The following is a 19,771-nucleotide window of genomic DNA, read 5'->3' as shown; positions in this document are numbered from 1 at the left end:
AGTAACTTTAATGCTGCAAAAGCAAAAATAGAATATATTGGAATAATATCATAGTGATATAATATAAGGCATATTTATATTTTCATGTAAGCATTAAGATAAATGTAAATGAAAAGTCACTAATTGTATCAAAGTTTAAAAAATTCTATGTGTTAACATTCTTAGTCTGTATATGTGCTTTATATTTTTGTACTTGCTCTGCTTTTATGTTCAGCAGAACTTTTCAACTTCTGTTGTTTTAGGAAAATCTAAAAGTTTCTATACTACCTGAAAGAAACAGGTTTATATTTGGGAAAAACAAAATGGTTATTAGGAAAGCTAAGGTGTGTATGTGAGACAGAGAGAGAAAGAGATAGAGACAGAGAGACAGAATTTTACTACTGTAGGAGTCTTGAAGTTTGATCTTATTTCTTTAACCCTTGTATTTTACAATAAGGGTGCTGAGATCCAGAGTTTTGCCAAGTTCAATCTCCTACTTAATGACAGAGCCCAAGTAAGAATCAAAACTCTTCTGGTTCCCACTTAGAGCTCTTTTTCACCATAGCATGCTGCTTTAGAAAAAATAGGGCAACTGCAAATTTACAAATAATCAAGTTGCTTGATTAGAAAGCAGCAAATACAAAATATTGCCTTCACATATTTTATTTTGGTTTTGCAGCATTTTACAAAAGAAAAACAAAGGTTGCTTTTTCAATAGTTGGTGCAGAAACTTTCTACCTAACTTTCTTATTGTTTCTAACAGCTTATATCTACAATTCTGAGTATCACATTTGTGTGTTCTGTAGATGTGTGAAAATTGTTAAAGTTTAATGGCAGTGAGTATGATTGACTCTCCTTTAACACTCTCCATGGTGTGGATGTGGTGAAACATGTTCCTTGCAGTGTTTATTATTTTAATAATGTAGTCTAACTCATATAATACAGCATCTGTGACAGTATCTGCAGTTCCATTTTGTTCTCAGTGCATTAAAAGATGAAATTTACAAGCCAGTTTTTATCTTTTTGTCAAAGAAGAGGTCCCTGATTAATAAAATCTTTACACAAGATAACTTTTTCTTACAACATTAATAATCTTGTTAACCTTTGGGATTCAGAACACTTATGTTGGGTCAAATTGTTCTTGCATATAATGTAAGCTTTCTCATGACTTTTTCATTTAATGTGAACGATGAGTATTTTCAGATACACCACACAGTGGTGACTTATACTACTGTACTACTGTACTTATATATGAGATAGACTAGTTTTAGAGATGGCCACGAGACACTGATATATGAACATCAGCCCACTCATGGGTAAATAATGGCTTTTTCAACTTCTTTTCCAGAACAAAGGAAGAATTATGCACGGGATAGTGTCAGCAGCGTGTCAGATATATCCCAATACCATGTTGAAGTAAGATGCTTTGATGTTTGCTAACTTTAGAATGAAGCTTGAGGGACATAAAAATTGGTAGTAAAATCAGAGTTATGTTTTATTTTATTTCTATGATGTTGTAAATTGTGTTGACATGTTTTCTTTCAGATTTTTATAAAGCAGATGTTAAATATAGAAGTATCTTGTTAACCTGTTTTCATAGAGAATAAATTAAAATGATAACTAGTCATTTATCATTGTCAGCCTTATTTTGGTTAAAAACAGGACCAAGGCTTCTATTTTGTGTTATGGAATCTTCTTGAAATAAGCCTTGACAGTTTCAGTGGATGGTTTAGTTTTACTTTTAGTTTTGTCTAAAGTCATTACTAGTTCTGTTTAAGCAATGGTTTCTTTTTTTTAGTTTTTCCTCTATTGCTGTCTTTCAAGATATTTGCTCTTAATTGGAATCTACTTGGGTGGACATTTGCTTATTATAATGGAAAATATTTAAGTAGGAAGTAATTTTTAAATTGCTCTTATTTTCAAGTTTCTACGTCCTCAAGCATGCTTAATTACATTTAAACAGTTTTGTTTTAGTAGAGTGAAAAGTTGGACAGTTGTTACAGACTAGAATTGCTGTTGCTGCTGTCAATTACCAATGTCTGTAGTTTTCAAGCTGCCTTGTAGATTGCCTTCTATTGTTCAGCATTTAAATAACCAAAATGGAATAAAATGGATTAACTAAAGAGAATGTTATTTAATCTGTTTAGAGTTGGTTTTTGTCACGTTTATGTAGTTCCACAAGGCTCAGTATTAAACAGATTTAGATATTTTATGATTCAAGGCATCATTTCCTCTATTCAACAAAAACCTGTTTGACCTTATTATCCCAATAAGGTAACCATGAAGTTCTAGAGTACTTTGTATTTGTCTCTCCCCTCTCTACTAGCTGACTTCAGTTAGTTTAACTTGCTATTTTTTTGGAAAATGTTTAATAAGAGACTGTGTGTGTTATGTTTTTTCTTTTTGCCAATCATAAGCACTTGACTACCTTTGTTCTGGATCGGAAAGATGCTATGATAACTGTTGACGACGGAATAAGGAAGCTGAAATTGCTTGATGCCAAGGGCAAAGTTTGGACTCAAGATATGATTCTTCAAGTGGACGAGAGAGCTGTGAGCCTGATTGATTTAGAATCAAAGGCAAGTTGGAAATATTTATACTATTTTATTTTCAAGAAAGTCCACAAATATTTATGTTTACAATTAGATCAGGTTGTTTGAAAATGGGTAAAAATTTAGCAACGTAAAATATTCTTGTCAGTCATTTTGAAGAAAAAGTGTCATACTTTATGTACTTTATGCATGTGAAATCATGTTTTTAAACTAGAGATAGAGGGATACAATGTTTTTTTAACCATGTATGATGAGATGGAAGAATTGAGGAAAAAATGCATCGTGCTAAAATAAGGCCCCTGGGGACTTCCCTGGTGGCGCAGTGGTTAAGAATCCACCTGCCAATGCAGGGGACACGGGTTCGATCCCTGGCCCGGGAAGATCCCGCAGGCTGCAGAGCAACTAAGCCCTGTGCGCCACAACTACTGAGCCTGTGATCTAGAGCCCACGTGCTGCAACTACGGAGCCTGCGTGCCACAACTACTGAAGCCCGTGCGTCTTGAGCCCATGCTCCGCAACAATAAAGGTCACTGCAATAAGCCCGCACACCGCAACGAAGAGTAGCCCCCACTCGCTGCAACTAGAGAAAGCCCATGCGCAGCATTGAGGACCCAATGCAGCCAAAAATAAATAAATAAAAATAAATAAATTAAAAAAAGAGAAACAATTGCACTGATACCAAAAAAGTAAAATAAAATACGGCCCCTGTAGGGCACTATTCTTTCTTTTTTTTTGTTTTTGGCAGTACACGGGCCTGTCACTGTTGTGGCTTCTCCTGTCGCGGAGCACAGGCTCCGGACGCGCAGGCTCAGTGGCCATGCCTCACGGGCCCAGCCGGTCCATGGCATGTCGGATCTTTCCGGACTGGGGCACGAACCTGTGTCCCCTGCATCAGCAGGCGGACTCTCAACCACTGCGCCACCAGGGAAGCCCTGTAGGGCACTATTCTTTATGACACATATTAATTACATGCTATGTCAAACCATATCCCAGTGATATGGTTTGAACCCCAGTGAGTGAACTAGGATAACAAGGTTTGTGTGTATGTACATTAACTTCCACTAGGTCAACACTGGGCACCTTTCTTTTACACAGCTACTTGGGTAAGATGCTGGAGCTCTTAAAAAAGGCCTTCTCTGAGCTCCATCATCTAATAGGCATTTGAGTTGCTAAGATAAAGACAACAACTCTTTGTTGTCTGATAGGAGTCGGGGTAAAATTTGCCCTTTCTTTCATCTCATTCATTGAATTCTGTGAGAGAATAGCAACTAAGAGCTTCTCTAATCCTCATAGTTTCAAGTAATTGTAGAGGAGAGATATTATTTAATTTGCTTTTGCAAAGAAAGAAAAGTTATTATCTCTCTAGTATGGCTCATAAATTTCATTCTAATTTAATGGAACCTGCATTTTTTGTTTCACCTTTTCTGGGTCCCAGGGAGTCAGGACTTAGAATAAATTTATGGTGTGATGTCTATGTGCTGTCTGTAATAAAAGTTATTGTTATTTTTTATGTTCTAGTTATCAGGGATATTGTATTTTGTTTACTTAAAAACCCCCACAATGTCTCCTGTCAATTCCATCATGACACCACTCGCTACTTGTGTAAGGCCATTAGTGTTAGGGTAAGCACCTTAAATATATCTCATGAAATAATATTCACTTTCACAAGACCAAATATCTTAATCATTTTGAAGAATGTATTTTTTAATAAGATTGTTCTGACCATGCTGTTTGACATTTTTGGCTGGAAAAACTTAACATAGTGAATTTTTTCATCTGAGAGATTCAGTGAAATAAAAAGTGTACAAATGATGTGTTATTCTCAGCCTAACGTTTGTGATCACTGAAGGTAGAAACTAAGAGTATGACTGTACAGTGTTCAAGTAAAACAAACAAACAAACAAAAAAACCCAAAACTACATAGCCACAGGGAAAAGAATACCAGGTAATATGGTGAATAACTGTGGAAAGAGGCCTCAGTTTACCTATTTTGCTCTTAAAGGCATCATCTCTAGCCCGTAATCTTAGGAAATCAGTAATGCTAATTTCAGTATTTCTTCTGTTTATTAAGAACACAACTACATTCCTTTGTTAAATATTTCCATTTTTGTTGCTCTTTCTCCCATCCACCAGGCTTGTTATCTTTGCTGCCTACTTGTACCTAATCATCCTCCAAATTTACCGTGTTTACTAGCATCCATTGTCAGTGTGATTTGCATACTTTAAAAATTATTGGTAGGATGTCTAGAGCTCTTTGTGGGATGGATTTTATATAGGTAATGAAAAATAAGGCAAGTTATATTTTTACTTTGTAGAATGAACTGGAGAATTTTCCTTTGAACACAATCCAACACTGCCAGGCTGTGATGCACTCCTGTAACTATGATTCAGTTCTTGCCCTCGTGTGCAAAGAGTCAACTCAGAACAAGCCCGATCTTCATCTTTTCCAGTGTGATGAGATTAAGGTAAAAGAAGGGTGAATTTTCTTTCCCTTTAAGCACATGTTCCAGCAGCTTTTGATTATCTACTTCAGTCACATGGCTAGTAGGTACTAGATTTTTAGTTTCTTAGGATTTTGTAAGGAAAACAAATACCTCGGTATCTTCCCTAGGGTTTCCAGGCTAAGTAAATAAAGAGGAGATAGAATAGTATTAAAAGAAAGAAATCAGATGCATTCTGTTTGTTAAAACAAAGGTGTGGATAATACATTAAATTCTTCACTGAGGAACTTGGACTTATAATTGAAGATTGATTCTTCAAAAATCATTCTTCATGGACAAGAAATAATCATGTCATCCTATTTTATTCTGCACGAATCACATAGCATGGATTATTGCAATGAAACACTTGGACATTTTCCATGATATCGATCTAAGGTTCACTGTTTAATTATGTGACTGGAATAACTCCTCAAGATATGTAATCCCCTATTGATAATGTGAAAATAGTTGAGCATAGTTACCAGTAATAATATGCCATACGCTGAAGATTTGTATTTCAAAGTACACTGTACTTTTCAAATGATTATAACTTGTGATGCTTTATTGGACATTAGAATTTATCTTCAAACTTGAATCTTTATTTCATGAGTTGATTTCTCTAAAAGGGAAATCATTTTTGGTTGAGTTGATTGGTGCTTCGCCAAAGCAGTGTTTTATCACTGTGACTGCATATTATAACATATACAGGCAGTTTTTATCTTATAAAGAAATGCTGGGAGATTAGCATGAAGTGTCACTTGATGTTTTCTGTAATTCTTTGACCTTAAAATCTTAAAATTAAGATTGACTATGAATTGTGTATTTTATAATTTTCTTTTAATTTCAATTTATGTCATAAATGATTTTCTAAAAATCGTACTTGAAAAGAATTGTGGCAGTAGATAATTTGTATATGTAATGTTCATCAAACTTTTATATAGTGCCTTTCGAAAGTCATAAAGCGTATTAAGAATTTTGCAAGGTTAGATTTATTAAATCAGTAAGGATTAAGATGAATATTTTGCTCTGAAAATATAGTGAAATTTAATTCAAACATTTTAAAAACAGAGAACTATGCTAAAAGACATTTTAAATCTGGTGTTTGCTTCAGCGCTCTAAAATCCCTCCCTGGAAACTAAGAGTTATTGGGCTGAGTGAAGTTTCTGGATTTCAGATTTGAGGATAAAAGGTTTGCTTTATTTGATAGGGCATGATGATATTGATGGGTCCAAAACAGATTTACTGAATGCTGTTTTGTCCTCATTAAAAGTCAAGGACCACTACACAGCTATATGCCTTTACCCATTGGTGCACATATGAGATGGATGTTTTTTCTTGCCCCATTAAAAATATAAATGCAATGAAATGTGTGGTTTCTTTTCTATGGGCCGTCTTGCAACATCAGTTTTGTGTTTTAAAGTTTCTTTATCAGGGGACTTTACACAAAACTCCTGCTCACCTATGTAGTAAATTTTTTCTTAGAAATATGATGGCCAACCCCACACCCTGCCCATAGGAAGTTCAGGATTCCTAGGCATCTTCAGTTTTATTTTCCCACATAATAGAAAGCCTTTGAAATGACGTTTGTAATGTCTTCCTAAAACGAGGATGTTCTTATGGAAGTGAAGCCCGACTAGGATGCATTAGCGTTCTCGTTTAATAGCCGTGTGACCTAGGCCGAGTCATCCTATAAGTATTCCTCAGTTTTATTAATTATAAAACAAGAAGAGCAGATTATATGATCTTTAAGTATCCTTTCAGTTCTAAAATTTTATGATTACCTGGACTTATGGTAAAAGAGTATAATATGTATGTATGTATGTGTGCATATATGTATTTGAGAAAAACATCCGTAATTACAGAGAACAAGCAGGCACAAAATAGAAGATAAATACATCCCAGCAAGAACCTAATATACAGTAATAATCACTGGCTAAATAAACTTCAGAACCAAACAAAATAAATTTCTTAGCTGCTAATCTCTTATTGGTTCCCAAGAAAACCAAATTAAACGTTCAAGGGTTATTGTTGGAAAAGGATCGGAAAGGTCAAACCATTTAGAGAAAGTTAATTTTTATGAACGTGCAATGACAAAATAAAGGGGTTATCACAAAGGTTACAACCTAGTGTTGGGGTCCACCCCGTGACAATGTGGGTTCGTCTTAAACTGGGAGTAGCGCTGCTGCAACTGAGTGGTTTCCACCAGTTAATGGGGGCCCAGTGGATGGGGAGGACGGGGGAGAGGAGGGATGCTGCTCCACATGCTGGTACTTCTGATTCCTTCACTTCTTCCCAGGCATAGCTATTGACCCATTACATTTTCAGCATGTGTTTATACTTTCAGCATATGCAAATCTTTTTTCTCTTTGCCTTTATGCAAGTATAGCTTTAAAAAAAAAAAGAAAACCTAAAGGAATCTGGATTAAATAATCTTTAAAAATTCCTTCAGTTTTCCAATCCTGTCATTACAAAGTTCACTTAAAAAAACTGGAAGTGTTATGTTTCGAAAGCAGATTTAAAAAAAATAAAATGGCTTCTTTGCATCAAGACAGGGAACATAATCCCTTTTTCTGTTTTAACCTACATATCAAGACAAAAAAAAAATCCATAAGCCCCCAGGTAACTTGTCTTTCATTGCAGGCAAACCTAATTAGTGAAGATATTGAAAGTGCAATCAGCGACAGTAAAGGAGGGAAACAGAAGAGGCGGCCTGATGTCCTGAGGTAAAAACATGAAAAGAAATTAAGGGCTAGAATTGGTGTGTTTTTAAGTCTTTTTTTTCCTCTAAAAATGAAAAAAAATATATTTTCAGTGAAGGTATATTATTATATTTTGCAGATTACAACCTGTAATCTCAACTCATTTGCTCTCGCAAGTTTGTCGGTGTATGTGTGTGTGCCTTTTCTCTCCGTGATTCTGGTCTTTCTCTGATACGGCTCCTTCTACTTGTGTTGTCACAGAGACCCATGAACCAATGTGTGGCATTTTAAGGCAAGGTAGCCAAAGGGACTATAAACAGATGTTAGGTCTCTAGTTGGTTAACAGCCTTTGCAAATCATAGGAGACCCAGAAAAAATGTTAAACCTGGTTTTCAGCTGATTTGAAAATGTTCTATATTTTTATATTTCATATACATTTATAAATATACATAACATGGCATGGTTAGGAAATCCTTGTTTTTCTACCCCTTGACATAGTTCTTCTCGAGGTTGAAGGACTAATACCATCAAATTGAGAGAATTGATGTATTGTAGAAATAGAGATGGTAGAAATTCAGTTTGTTTTCATCTGTTTTTAGGATGATTTCCAAAGCAGACCCTGGTATACCGCCTCCACCCAGAGCTCCCGCCCCTGTGCCACCTGGGACTGTGACCCAGGTGGATGTTAGAAGTCGGGTGGCAGCCTGGTCCGCGTTGGCAGCTGACCAAGGGGACTGTGAGTATTTCCAGGGATTGGTGCTTATTTATCATTTACTTTGAGTTGTGACCTAGTTCTTGTTTTCAAAATCTGATGCTGATTTCTGAGCTGAAACTTGAGGTTAGTTTTGTCAAAATAAATCTTTCTTAAAGGAAAGTTAAGCCTTGGGCACTGTAAGATTATTGTCTCTGAGAGTTCAGACCAGTCTTAATAAATATCGTGTTAGGAGTAGACTCTTTTCTTTCTAAAGCAGTCAAAGAGAGGAAGTTCGACTCAACTAATAATTAAAAGAATGGTAATATTATATATACCAAACAGGAGACGATCAATATTTTTTTAAGATAATACTTCAAGTTCTTTCCATTATTATTATCTTACCACTGTCCTCTTTTGGACAAACTGTTTGTGGTTACAAGGACAGGATGTCAGGGCAGGGGTAGGGTGACGGAAAAGGGCTAAAATGCATTCACCATCGGGTAAACTTGCCCAATGGACCCTATGTCTGTACCATCATTTTACCATGACATTCTTCTTTAAAAACAAATAATCATGGCAAAGAACATAGTGTAACCTTTTATCTGACAGAATGTTTTACTAAGTCTGAAATTTTTATAACTGGAAAATGCCTTAAAATATGTTTGGTCCAATCTCTTCATTTTAAGGGTGAATAAATTGTGATCCAGTGGGTCTGAATTTGATGGAGACCATAGCCTCATTCTTTTGCCTCCTAGTTCAATGTGATTTCTTAAATCTCTTATCCTTTATCTAATAAAGCATTATTCATGAGACTCTAACAGTGTAGTTAACCTACGGAACTTGATTGCCAAAATGAGTGATACTGGACTGTACTTTGAGTCTGGAGAGCCAAAATCTGGGCTCTGGAGCAAGACAGGGACCTACCTGTGCGACCTTGTGAAGTTATGCCTTACTTGCAGAATGGGGATAATAATTCCTATGTTGCTGTGAGTCTGAAAGCAAATAATGTCTATAATAGTACCTGGAACAGTATAGTAGACATCCATTTTTGCCAAATTGAGTTCATTTTATTTTATCAATTGCTTTCCATTTTATTTAGATTCCCATGTTCTTAAAGTTATTTTCACTTTACATATAAACCCAGCTACCGAACAGATGAAAGAAAGAAATCTTCGAAGCATCCGCTTTTCAAAAATAAAGTAACAGAATTATTATTTACTGTAATGTTATAGCAGTTTCTATCTTTAGGAATTATATACATTTCTATCAATCCACTTTGTATTTACAATTTTATGTTTAAAAACTAAACGGGAGTTTACAGTGTTTTCTGCTTCTTGTGCACTTACAATATTTTTGCTACTGTTACTATTTTGTAGAGGGGATGTAGGTTTTATTTTGAGAGAAGTCAAAATGGTTTTTCTTGAAGTTGAGGAAGGATAAGACATCTTAAGTTTTCAGACATTCTGAATAAACCTGTAAAAACATCTGTAAAACCTAATGTAATGTACAACAACAAAAATTTATTCCCGGGAGTTTCTGAGCCCTCATTAGATTTTGTCTGAAATACTCTGTGCAGTCTCATCTATTTAAATTACAGTTAGGTAAGGTTTTCAGAACTTCTGGTTTACTACCAGGTCAAACAGAACACACCACTTACCACATGAGGTTCTGTCCAGCGTGCAGGCTCCAGGCCAGTTGGAAAACCCTCCAAGAGGAGTATCCCCCTGGTCCCTCTGAAGGCTCCAGCTGACTCAGGCTGGACAACTCCTTCTTTGGACCCTTAACGTAGCTCTACCCCTGACTGCAGAATAGACCTCTGTAGAATAGTGGCAGTGGGATGCTAGTAGCGCCGCAGATTATGAAAAATCCGAGAAATACCGCATCTCTCTCACTGTGCCGTCTGAATGATATTTGGGGACCTACTGGAGTTCCTGATAGCTGTAGTTCAGCTTCAACTTACTGCCCTCTGGAGTGCACTAAAACCAAGACAGCAGCTAACCGTGTGTAAAGCAGCAGCTAACTGGCAAGATTTCATATGTTGAAATTTCACCGATTAAGTTTTGTAAGACTGAGCGATTTCTTCCCCTTTTTTGGCAAGTATTCCATTTAAGGGTAAAGTTAGGCATAGAGGAGGCATAGCAGTTTTCAGTATTTTTTGCAGTTCTCTGTATTGAACATCAAGAGTCATGATGATCCATCATGAGTTGTATTTCCGTTAGTGATGATACAGTTTTTCTGTTTCATCCATCCATTTTTCTTTCATTTCATCTACTGAGAAATCTTTGAATGAGTATCTGTGTTTAGTGGAAGTGTTAACTGACCTGTACCAGGACGGAGTTCATGATAATGATCATGATTAACATCATGGTCTAGCCAACTGAGCTAATGCAAGACTTTGGTTCTATTTTTTTTGTTTTTGCGGTACGCGGGCCTCTCACTGTTGTGGCCTCTCCCGTTGCGGAGCACAGGCTCCGGAGGCGCAGGCGGGCCCAGCCGCCCCGCGGCATGTGGGATCTTCCCAGACCAGGGCACGAACCCATCCCCTGCATCGGCAGGCGGACTCTCAACCACTGCGCCACCAGGGAAGCCCAAGACTTTGGTTCTTTAATTTGCAAATTCTTGTAGGTATTTCTACTTATAAAGTTTATGGCTTAACATGATAATGAACCCAACATTGTGGGTTTTAAGCTTAATTAGACTACAGTTTTAGAAGCACTTTACTATCAGAACCCCCAAAGCTTTACTGTTGTCATGATGTTAGATGGTATGAAAATTAGGAGCTTTAGAACTTAGAACGTAGTCGGCCCATTTTAAGAAGTAGGTGCTTAGCCGCACGCATGGCCGGGACAGCTGTGTCCGGTGGTAGAAGCAGCTTAAGTGGCTGAGCCACAGCCCTCGCCGCCTCCTCATAATTCCTGGCTTTTCACAGGCAGATAAACGCCAGCTGAGTCGGAGCCGGTGCTCGGACGTGACGAGCGGGGGCTTGGAGAGGAAATGAGATAGTCCTCCCATGGGGATGCTCCTGGGACAGACCCCTGGATGTGCTTTTCCATCTGTCCTTACAGCAAGCCCGGGAAATGTAGACAGTCGGCTGCTCTGTCCTTTTGGAGGCCTCGGAAGCTCCGGGCCGCACTTAAGCAGCTGATCCTCCTGATCGCCTAACCCAGGTGTTGCCCCTTGTAACCGGCAGGGCCGCATAAACCCAAAGTGGGAGAGAGGAAAACAACCCATTTGGGGCATGTTCTATGAGAAGCCACCTGGTCGGCAAGCAGTGGGAAGGAGAGAAAAGACGGCTTGGGCCTGGTCCCCCGGGACCTTGGAGTGCCAGTGGTGGGAAACACGGCCAGGACCTCGTGGGTTTCTATTTTTTTCTTGTGTAGGAATTAAAGGGTACTAAGTTAGGGTTGGTTCCACTGGCAGCTGACTTTAGAAAGAGAGAGAATAGAGGGGAAATTACAGTGTAAATCAGTCCCATACAAATGGAAAGCCAGTACTGCAGCCCTGCCAAGTGTGGTAGCAAGGATGCACGTCAGAGGTGATGGGCACAGCTTTGACTTTTGTACCCAGTGGAGGTGTTTCCTTTTGCAAATGATGCTCTTTTCTAGCCAGTTTGCATGTTTGATGATCTATATTGGTATCACTTAAGCAACAGGTTGAAAGATACATGATTCTCTTTTCTTTAGTTGAGAAACAAAGGAATTATTATCAGCAGGAAGAAACACCTGAGGTGATGGCAGCCCGCATTGACAGAGATGTGGTAAGTGAAATAGTCATCTTTATATCTTTGGCTTTTTTTTTAAAGGAAAAATTATTAACAGGGAAAATTAGGTTGCTTTCAATAAAGGTATTTTGTGGAAACCATATTTTCTCTTTCCAGTGGTGGTTAGGCCCTTTGAATTATTTTTTTAAACTATTTTTGCCTTTATGCCAATATTTAATTAGTAGACTAAGGCTGTGATAGAACTAGACTATCAACTGGTTTGCAGAGGAATTTAAGCTGAATCATCAAGATTTGAGGGGTTTTTCTTTTCTCATAGTTTGTAACCCATAATTGAAATATCTTCTACAGTTGTCTTCCTGGCATTTACTCTAAAATATTTTATAATGCCTGAAAGATAAAAGTTATGTGGCATTTCTTAAGGGTAGATAAGTACATTTTAATGCTTTCTAAAGGATAAGGCTGTATTTGTTTTTATTTCTCCATAGTAATTTCCTTGCAGAATGACAATGTCCTGTGACATAATCATAAAATATGACATCAGCATAATTACTTTTTATACTCTACTTATGTTCTCAGCTTATTTGGAAACAAATATTTAGAGGAATTTGAAGTTTGGAATTTAATTTTTACATCACAGTATTACTTGTTAATACTTAAAACTTTATTTAATACTTAAAAGCTTATTTAACCTCAGTTTTTACTCTTTAGTTAAAAGAATGTCAAGTTTCACACATAAAAGAGAAAGTCAAGTAAGACTATAGTATGTATAATATAATATGTATAATATAATATACAATATAGTATAATCAAAGTTGATCTCATGATCTCTGAAAGCATAGTGCATCATTATTTCTGTTTTACCCAGAAGAAATGCTTATTAATGCCTATTATTGCAGATTATCTATGTGTTTATTTATCATAACACTCTAGAGCCCTTTAATTCCATGAAATAACATTGTCAGTGCTTTACTGGAAAATTTATTAGAAAAACAGAAATGCTCAGTGCTGTTCTAACAAAGTGTTTCTTGGAAGTTTTTCCCCTAACTTTATGTGGGCGAACACAATGAAAAAATCAGAGTAATTGAAAATAATTAATAATCTGAATAGATATTGTGAATGCTTTCTTTATGGTATTAAAAATAGAACAAAATTAAGCTAAAGAAAAATGTAAATGTTAGACTTTAGCCACAGGTATATTTAGTTCAAAACTTTTTCTTAGAATTAGTGATAAACCTGAAATTTGCATGTGGGAGGTGTTCCTTTTTCTTTTCTTTCTTTCTTTTTTTTTTTTAACTTTCTGATTTTCCTTCACAGTGTACAGCTAAGGCAAAAATAGTTTTCTTTTGTTTTATATTTTATTCTGTAATTTCTAATTCCAGCAAATCTTAAACCACATTTTGGATGACATTGAATTTTTTATCACAAAACTCCAAAAAGCAGCTGAAGCATTTTCTGAGCTTTCTAAAAGGAAGAAAACTAAGAAAGGTAAAAAGAAAGGACCAGGAGGTAAGTTGGATTTTCTTAACCTTCTAAAGACCATTCAGAATGCCAGTGCTAGGCAGAGTTTCTGCCCTTCTGAGTTGTTCAATAAGACTCCATTGAGCAGGGACCAAGGTCCCTTTTCTGGTTTTGAGATAGCACCAGTGATGTAGGCAGAGATTAAGATGAGCCTGGGGAAGAGTCCATTTGGTCCCAAGTTGGCTACAGTAAAGAAAGACTCTAGGACACTTTACCTAAATTACAGAGACTCTGAGATTCAGTAGTGACCATATGTCTATAGTTTTCATTAGTCATTATAAAAGTAATGTCTGTTAAAGAAAGTCATAGCACCATTCTTCCCATATTTGAATTTATTTAATTGTAAATATAGAACCTCATTATTTTGTTAAATAAAAGGATTGACTTTTCTCATTAAAATAGTTCAAAATGTTAGTGAATTTTAATTTCTTATCACAAAACACCAAACAGTACATTCGGATCACCTACAAGCAGTTTTTAAGTGTGCTGTGGTTCAGCTATTTAAAATGACCTCAAAATGTATAAAATTATAATTATGGAACAAAATGGTGTATATTGAAATATATAAGGGAATAGTAAATAAATATTCCTTTTATTTCACATGACTTCCACATCTTTCTCTAGCTCTGTCTATATCATAAGCATGTGACCTGTAGACTTGTTTTCTAGATGGATGGACGTGGATATACCTCACCTCCATACATTCTGAAATCAAGTATTTCTGATGTCTCAAACCACTTACTCCTCTTGTACTGTTTACGAAGGGTATACTATCTTCTTGGCCATCCAGATTCAAAGCCATAGATTTTTTTATGAGTCCATTCTCTAGCTTATAACCAACATTGATTTTATTTTTTCGGTCCCTTGTACCCAGTTTTTTCCTTTTTCATTTTCATAACTAGCACTGCTTCCAGCTGCCTCATTTTTTACCCAGCTTTCTAAGCAACCCTCAAGGCTTTAGTCTTCCATTCTATGAGGACAGTCTTCTTAAAGCTCGAAGTTGGTCACTTCATTCTTCTGCTGGAAAGCATGTTAATCCCATGTTCTACTGATATAAGTCAAACTCTGGTGGTTGAGGTCTGGCAGTCAAGGTCATTCACAATCTAACCTTGATCTGCTTTTCCATTCTCATGTTTCTTTGCTTTTATGTTTGTTGTTTCATGTACATGCAATTTCCTTTTTCCATGTTTTTGCTAATGCTGTTTTTATCCAACCATGATGTTTTTCTTACCAAATTGCCCTGGAACAAACTTTTCAAATCCCATCTTAAAAGCTGCTTTCCCCATGAAACATCTTTAAGAATACATTTCCCCATCTGTAGTCTCTTTTTAAGCTCTCAGTTGACATATCTCTGTTACTTATCTGATTCATGTCTTCTATAGATTTTAAGGCCTTTAAGAGTAACTTATACTTCTGTATAGCCTTCACTGTGATAAGCACAATGATTGGTACATAGAAGGGCTACAATATAAATTTATGGAATTGATGAGTAATCTGATAGTGTCTAAGGGTAGAGGAATCCATTTCAAATGTTGGATCACCTTAATTTATTGCAGTCAGACTATGAGATGTGGGAGGGTAACTAGGTAGCATGATATCTGATGTGATCATCAAATTTTACAAACATAAATGTGTTTTTAAATTTTTTTCATTGAATAAGTTTTCTTGGAACTCTGCTCTCATCTACCCCTCCTCCCATTTATTTCTTTAGAGGGTGTTTTAACACTGAGGGCAAAACCTCCACCTCCTGACTTATTTATTGACTGTTTCCAAAAGTTTAAACATGGATTTAACCTTCTGGTAAGTGAAATTTATTAATATACAATTAAGAGAAACAAACGGAAGAGATCAAAGTCTAGCCAGGATGTACCTGATCAAATTAAGAGATTAAATTGTTGTTATAGATTTTTTTTTGTATGTGTGTTTTGATTTGCCTTTCATTGGAAGAGCAGATTGCAAAAATCTGTATATCTAAGAGATTTAATCAGAAAAGAATGACTCCAGTCTTTTAAAATGAAATTCTCCTAATCTAACTCACGCTTGCTAATTAAGATACAAAAAAGTGAAACTAGTAGTAAAAACCTCTTCTCTGAGTCTATGTTGAACCTTTTTGAATGTCTGCCTTTGTCTCGATTACATCATAGTAATAGGCTTGCCTGATTGTTTAATGTTACAGGCCAAACTGAAGTCTCACATCCAGAATCCTAGTGCTGCAGATTTGGTTCACTTTTTATTTACTCCATTAAATATGGTAAGATTTTATTAATTTAAGAAAGTAATTATTCTTAGCATGTTTTCAACCCCACGTGTCTGTCTAGATTATCTAGGCAGTTTTTCTTCCTTGCCTTGCATGGGTACTATTTCTTTTGCCATCTACTGTGAACACCGAGTATGTGAAATTTGAGAGTTGAAAAGAACCTTAGAAATCATCTAGTCCAAACACCTGATTTTATAGCTGAGGAAACTGATGTCTCTGATAGAGCTAGGGAAATGAAAAGAAATAAAGACTTATTGGATACTAGTGTTTCAGTATATACTAGTATGTAATATAAATGGCTTGAACAATATAGAAAATTTTCTCTTTCTCACAAAATAAGCTAGGTGTGAGGAGTCCAATGCTGGATGGATGTCTTTGCTCCGTGAAGTCACTCAGAGGTCCAGATTTCTTTCAGTGAGGTGTTCCTCCATCTCCTGAGCTATCTCTGATTCAATCACTTATTCATTCATTCATTTTTTCAACAAATATTAACTGAGAGCCTGCTATGTGCTTGGCATAGGAACAAAACACATAAATTCTTATCAGGACTTATGTTGTAGTGTGGAGGGGCAGTCAATAACCTAAATAATGTATAAATAATTCACCCAAAATAAATGCTATGTGGAAAAATACAGCAGAGAAGGAGAACAGGGAGTGCTGTGTGTTTGTGTGTGTGTGTGTGTGTGTGTGTGTGTGTGTTGTGGAGTATTACACTTTTTGAGTAGGGTTGGTTAAGGGAATGACTTACTGAGAAGGTATCATTTGAGTAAATGAAGTGAGGAATGAGTCATGCGGGTTTCTGAAGGAAGAGAATTCCAGACAGAGAACAGCTAATGCAGATGCACTGAGATGGTAACATACAAGTCACGTTCTTGGAAGAAATAGGTACCGTGACTTGAATAGAATGAGGGGGGAGATCTCAACTAGAGGGAGATGAGGTCAGCAAACAGGAGGACATATCTTATTGGTCTTTATAGGTGATTGTGAAACCTTTGACACTTTGGGAGGGGTTTCAGCTGAAAAGGATTGCTCTGGCTGCAATGTTTAGGAATTTGAGGGAAGAAGGGACTGAGCTGGCTATGGAAATAATCCAGATGGGAGATTATGTTGTTTGGACCACGTAACATGGGAGGTGGTGAGATTTCATTCTGGTTTTTTTTTTAAATTTTTTATTTTATTTATTTACTTCCTTAATTTTTTTCTCTTTTTTTGTGGCTGGGTTGGGTCTTCACTGCTGCGTGTGCACTTTCTCTAGCTGCAGCAAGCGGGGGCTACTCTTTGTTGCGGTGCATGGGCTTCTCATTGCAGTGGCTTCTCTTGTTGCAGAGCACGGGCCCTAGAGCATGTGGGCTTCAGTAGCTGTGGCACACGGGCTCAGTGGTTGTGGCTCACGGTCTCTAGAGAGCAGGCTTAGTAGTTGTGGCGCACAGGCTTAGTTGCTCCGTGGCATGTGGGATCTTCCCGGACAAGGGATTGAACCCGTGTCCCCTGCATTGGCAGGTGGATTCTTAACCACTGTGCCGCCAGGGAAGTCCCTCATTCTGGTTATTAAACAGAAGCAACACGATTTGGTGGTAGGTTGGAAGTGTTGTGTGAGAGTCCAGGATATCTCCAAAGTTTTGGCTTAAGACTGGAAGGATGGACTAATTATTAACTGAAATGGGGAAGACTGTGGGTAAGGCAGGTTTGGACCAGAAGGTAAGGAATTCCCTTCAGACAGTGTCAAAAGTGACTTATATCCAGATGGAGAAATTTGCATTGGTAGTTGAATGTATGAATTTGGAGTTCAGTGGAGAAATCAGGCCTAGAGTTATAAATCCTGTGCATGCAAAGCCAAGAAATTGGATGATGTCACCAAGGGAGTGATGATAAATAAAGAAGAACAAGGGCTGATGGAGCCTTAGGTAATTTCAGTGATTGGAGAGTGAGAAGAACCAGCAAAGAAGAGTGAGAAGAAGCAGGAAGTCAGGAGAAGCAAAACAGGAATATCATGGTAGGTATCCTGTAAGCCAAACGAAGAAACTGTTTCCAAGAGGAGGAATTGAGATACTCTGTCAGGCATTTCTATGGTGGAAGCTGACTTACCTCCCTGTCCTTGTAACAGTAGTACAAAGGCAAAGAATTGTCTTTAAGGAGGTGACTCCAAACTTAGACAATTTCTGCTGTTATCCAGTTGGCGGGAGCTCCCTCATACGGCCATCCCTAACACCAAAGGCATGTAGTCTCCACCAGAGTGGCTATGTGTCCATCTAAAATGTAGGGGCTTCTCTTTCTAGAAGGGAGAAGAAGAGAATGGATACTAGGGGGACAATTATCAGTCTTTGGGAGGCCCATATGTGCCAGGTCTAGTGATATGTACATAATACAGATTTTCCCCTGGAAAACTCCCTTCTTGCACATGTGTTTTTTTACATAAGGTATAATTTTTGAAGATAACAAAATGGTGCATTGGGAACAATTCCTTCTGTGAAGGAGCTGGATGTTTCCATGAGTTTGTCCAGCAAAAGGTTATACCACTTGTCTCATAGGCCGGGATCCAAGATACACATTTTCGTTTTCTAGATTTTCAGTACCCAGGTATGCTCTTTTCTTATACGTTTAATGAAATAGGTGCAGTAATATACTTCCCTTCCCATTTTCCATTTCTTATATTTGCAAACGGTCTAATAGTGGTTTTTCCAAGCTAACATATACCACCATCTTCTCCACAGGACAGCTGGGAGAATTAGCTGAAATAACATTTGAGTGCAAAAACAAAAGTGCTGGGATTTGGGAAAAGCATGGCAACAGAAAGCAGATGGAACAGCTGTTGGCCTTACACACTGACAGATTCCAAAAGAGACTGGGCTACAAGTCACCCTTTTCTACAATTCCACAAGACCACAAATTTGATAGGTCATTCCTCCTTTTGTGGAGAGGGCAAGTGAGAGAGGAATGGAAAGAAGGCAGAATCTCTTTCTTTTAAATACTTCTCGGAGGACAGAGTTTCCTATTTGATGGGCCAAGACAGGGATGTGTGGAGTGTTTTTTTTTTTTGTTGTTTTTTTTTTTTGGCGGTACGCGGGCCTCTCACTGTTGTGGCCTCTCCCGTTGTGGAGCACAGGCTCCGGACGCGCAGGCTCAGCGGCCATGGCTCACGGGCCCAGCCACGCCGCGGCATGTGGGATCTTCCCGGACCGGGGCACGAACCCGCGTCCCCTGCATCGGCAGGCGGACTCTCAACCACTGCGCCACCAGGGAAGCCCATGTGGAGTGGTTTTGAATGGTTCATCCTGTCAAAAGAGCAAATAATTGCTTTGTAGAATAATAATAGCAGCAATGATAATTGTTAGTAGTGTGATTATTTCCATGATTTTTTTTAAAGGGTAAGAATGGTAACTGTGAAGCAGATAAATTTCACTAATTTGATTTAGAGCATATGAAGACCATGGTCATTGAGTTCTTTAATCTTTATAAAAAATGGAGCAAATTCAAGCATTTCTCATAGGTTTTGCTTGATTATCAGAAAAAAACGAGACAAAGAATCCAAGTATCAAAAAGGGATAAATCTCATCCTTCTTTCCCCAAGCGTAACTAGACAAGACCTGAAGTAGAATATGAAATGAATATTGCTTACAAACATAGGAAAGTACGTAACCTTATCAACATGAATGTCAGAACTGGGTGATAAGCAATTGGAAGGTGAAAGTCCGAGCCTACATCAATAATTTATGAATGCTTCCGCACGTTGTTGTTATAAATAGAGTATCCGATTTCTACTTGTTTAGTTATTGTTGAATAATTGTTGCTTTTTAAGCTCTTTTAAAAATTAGATCAAGGCCATCCATATGCAAATAAAGTGATGCTAGCTCATTAACAAAATTTTTATTCT

General features: G+C 37.3%; 1 protein-coding gene across 7 annotated transcripts in view; it reads left to right on the top strand.

The window, feature by feature from the left end:
- EPS8 (EGFR pathway substrate 8, signaling adaptor) overlaps nt 1-19,771 on the top strand; it is a 190,640-nt gene that overhangs the window by 130,491 nt on the left and 40,378 nt on the right. For all 7 annotated transcript variants that reach the window (XM_060024339.1, XM_060024335.1, XM_060024336.1 and 4 more), the window contains 9 exons: nt 1,328-1,395; nt 2,397-2,558; nt 4,847-4,996; nt 7,652-7,734; nt 8,310-8,446; nt 12,088-12,161; nt 13,505-13,631; nt 15,355-15,443; nt 15,820-15,894. In XM_060024339.1, coding sequence (XP_059880322.1) covers nt 1,328-1,395; nt 2,397-2,558; nt 4,847-4,996; nt 7,652-7,734; nt 8,310-8,446; nt 12,088-12,161; nt 13,505-13,631; nt 15,355-15,443; nt 15,820-15,894 — 965 coding nt within the window. The remainder of the gene's footprint in view (nt 1-1,327; nt 1,396-2,396; nt 2,559-4,846; nt 4,997-7,651; nt 7,735-8,309; nt 8,447-12,087; nt 12,162-13,504; nt 13,632-15,354; nt 15,444-15,819; nt 15,895-19,771) is intronic.

The sequence above is a fragment of the Delphinus delphis genome, chromosome 11, assembly GCF_949987515.2.
Source record: "Delphinus delphis chromosome 11, mDelDel1.2, whole genome shotgun sequence".
Lineage (NCBI taxonomy): Eukaryota > Metazoa > Chordata > Mammalia > Artiodactyla > Delphinidae > Delphinus > Delphinus delphis.
Note: the sequence above shows the minus strand (reverse complement) of the source record. Positions and strands in the feature narration are given on the sequence as shown.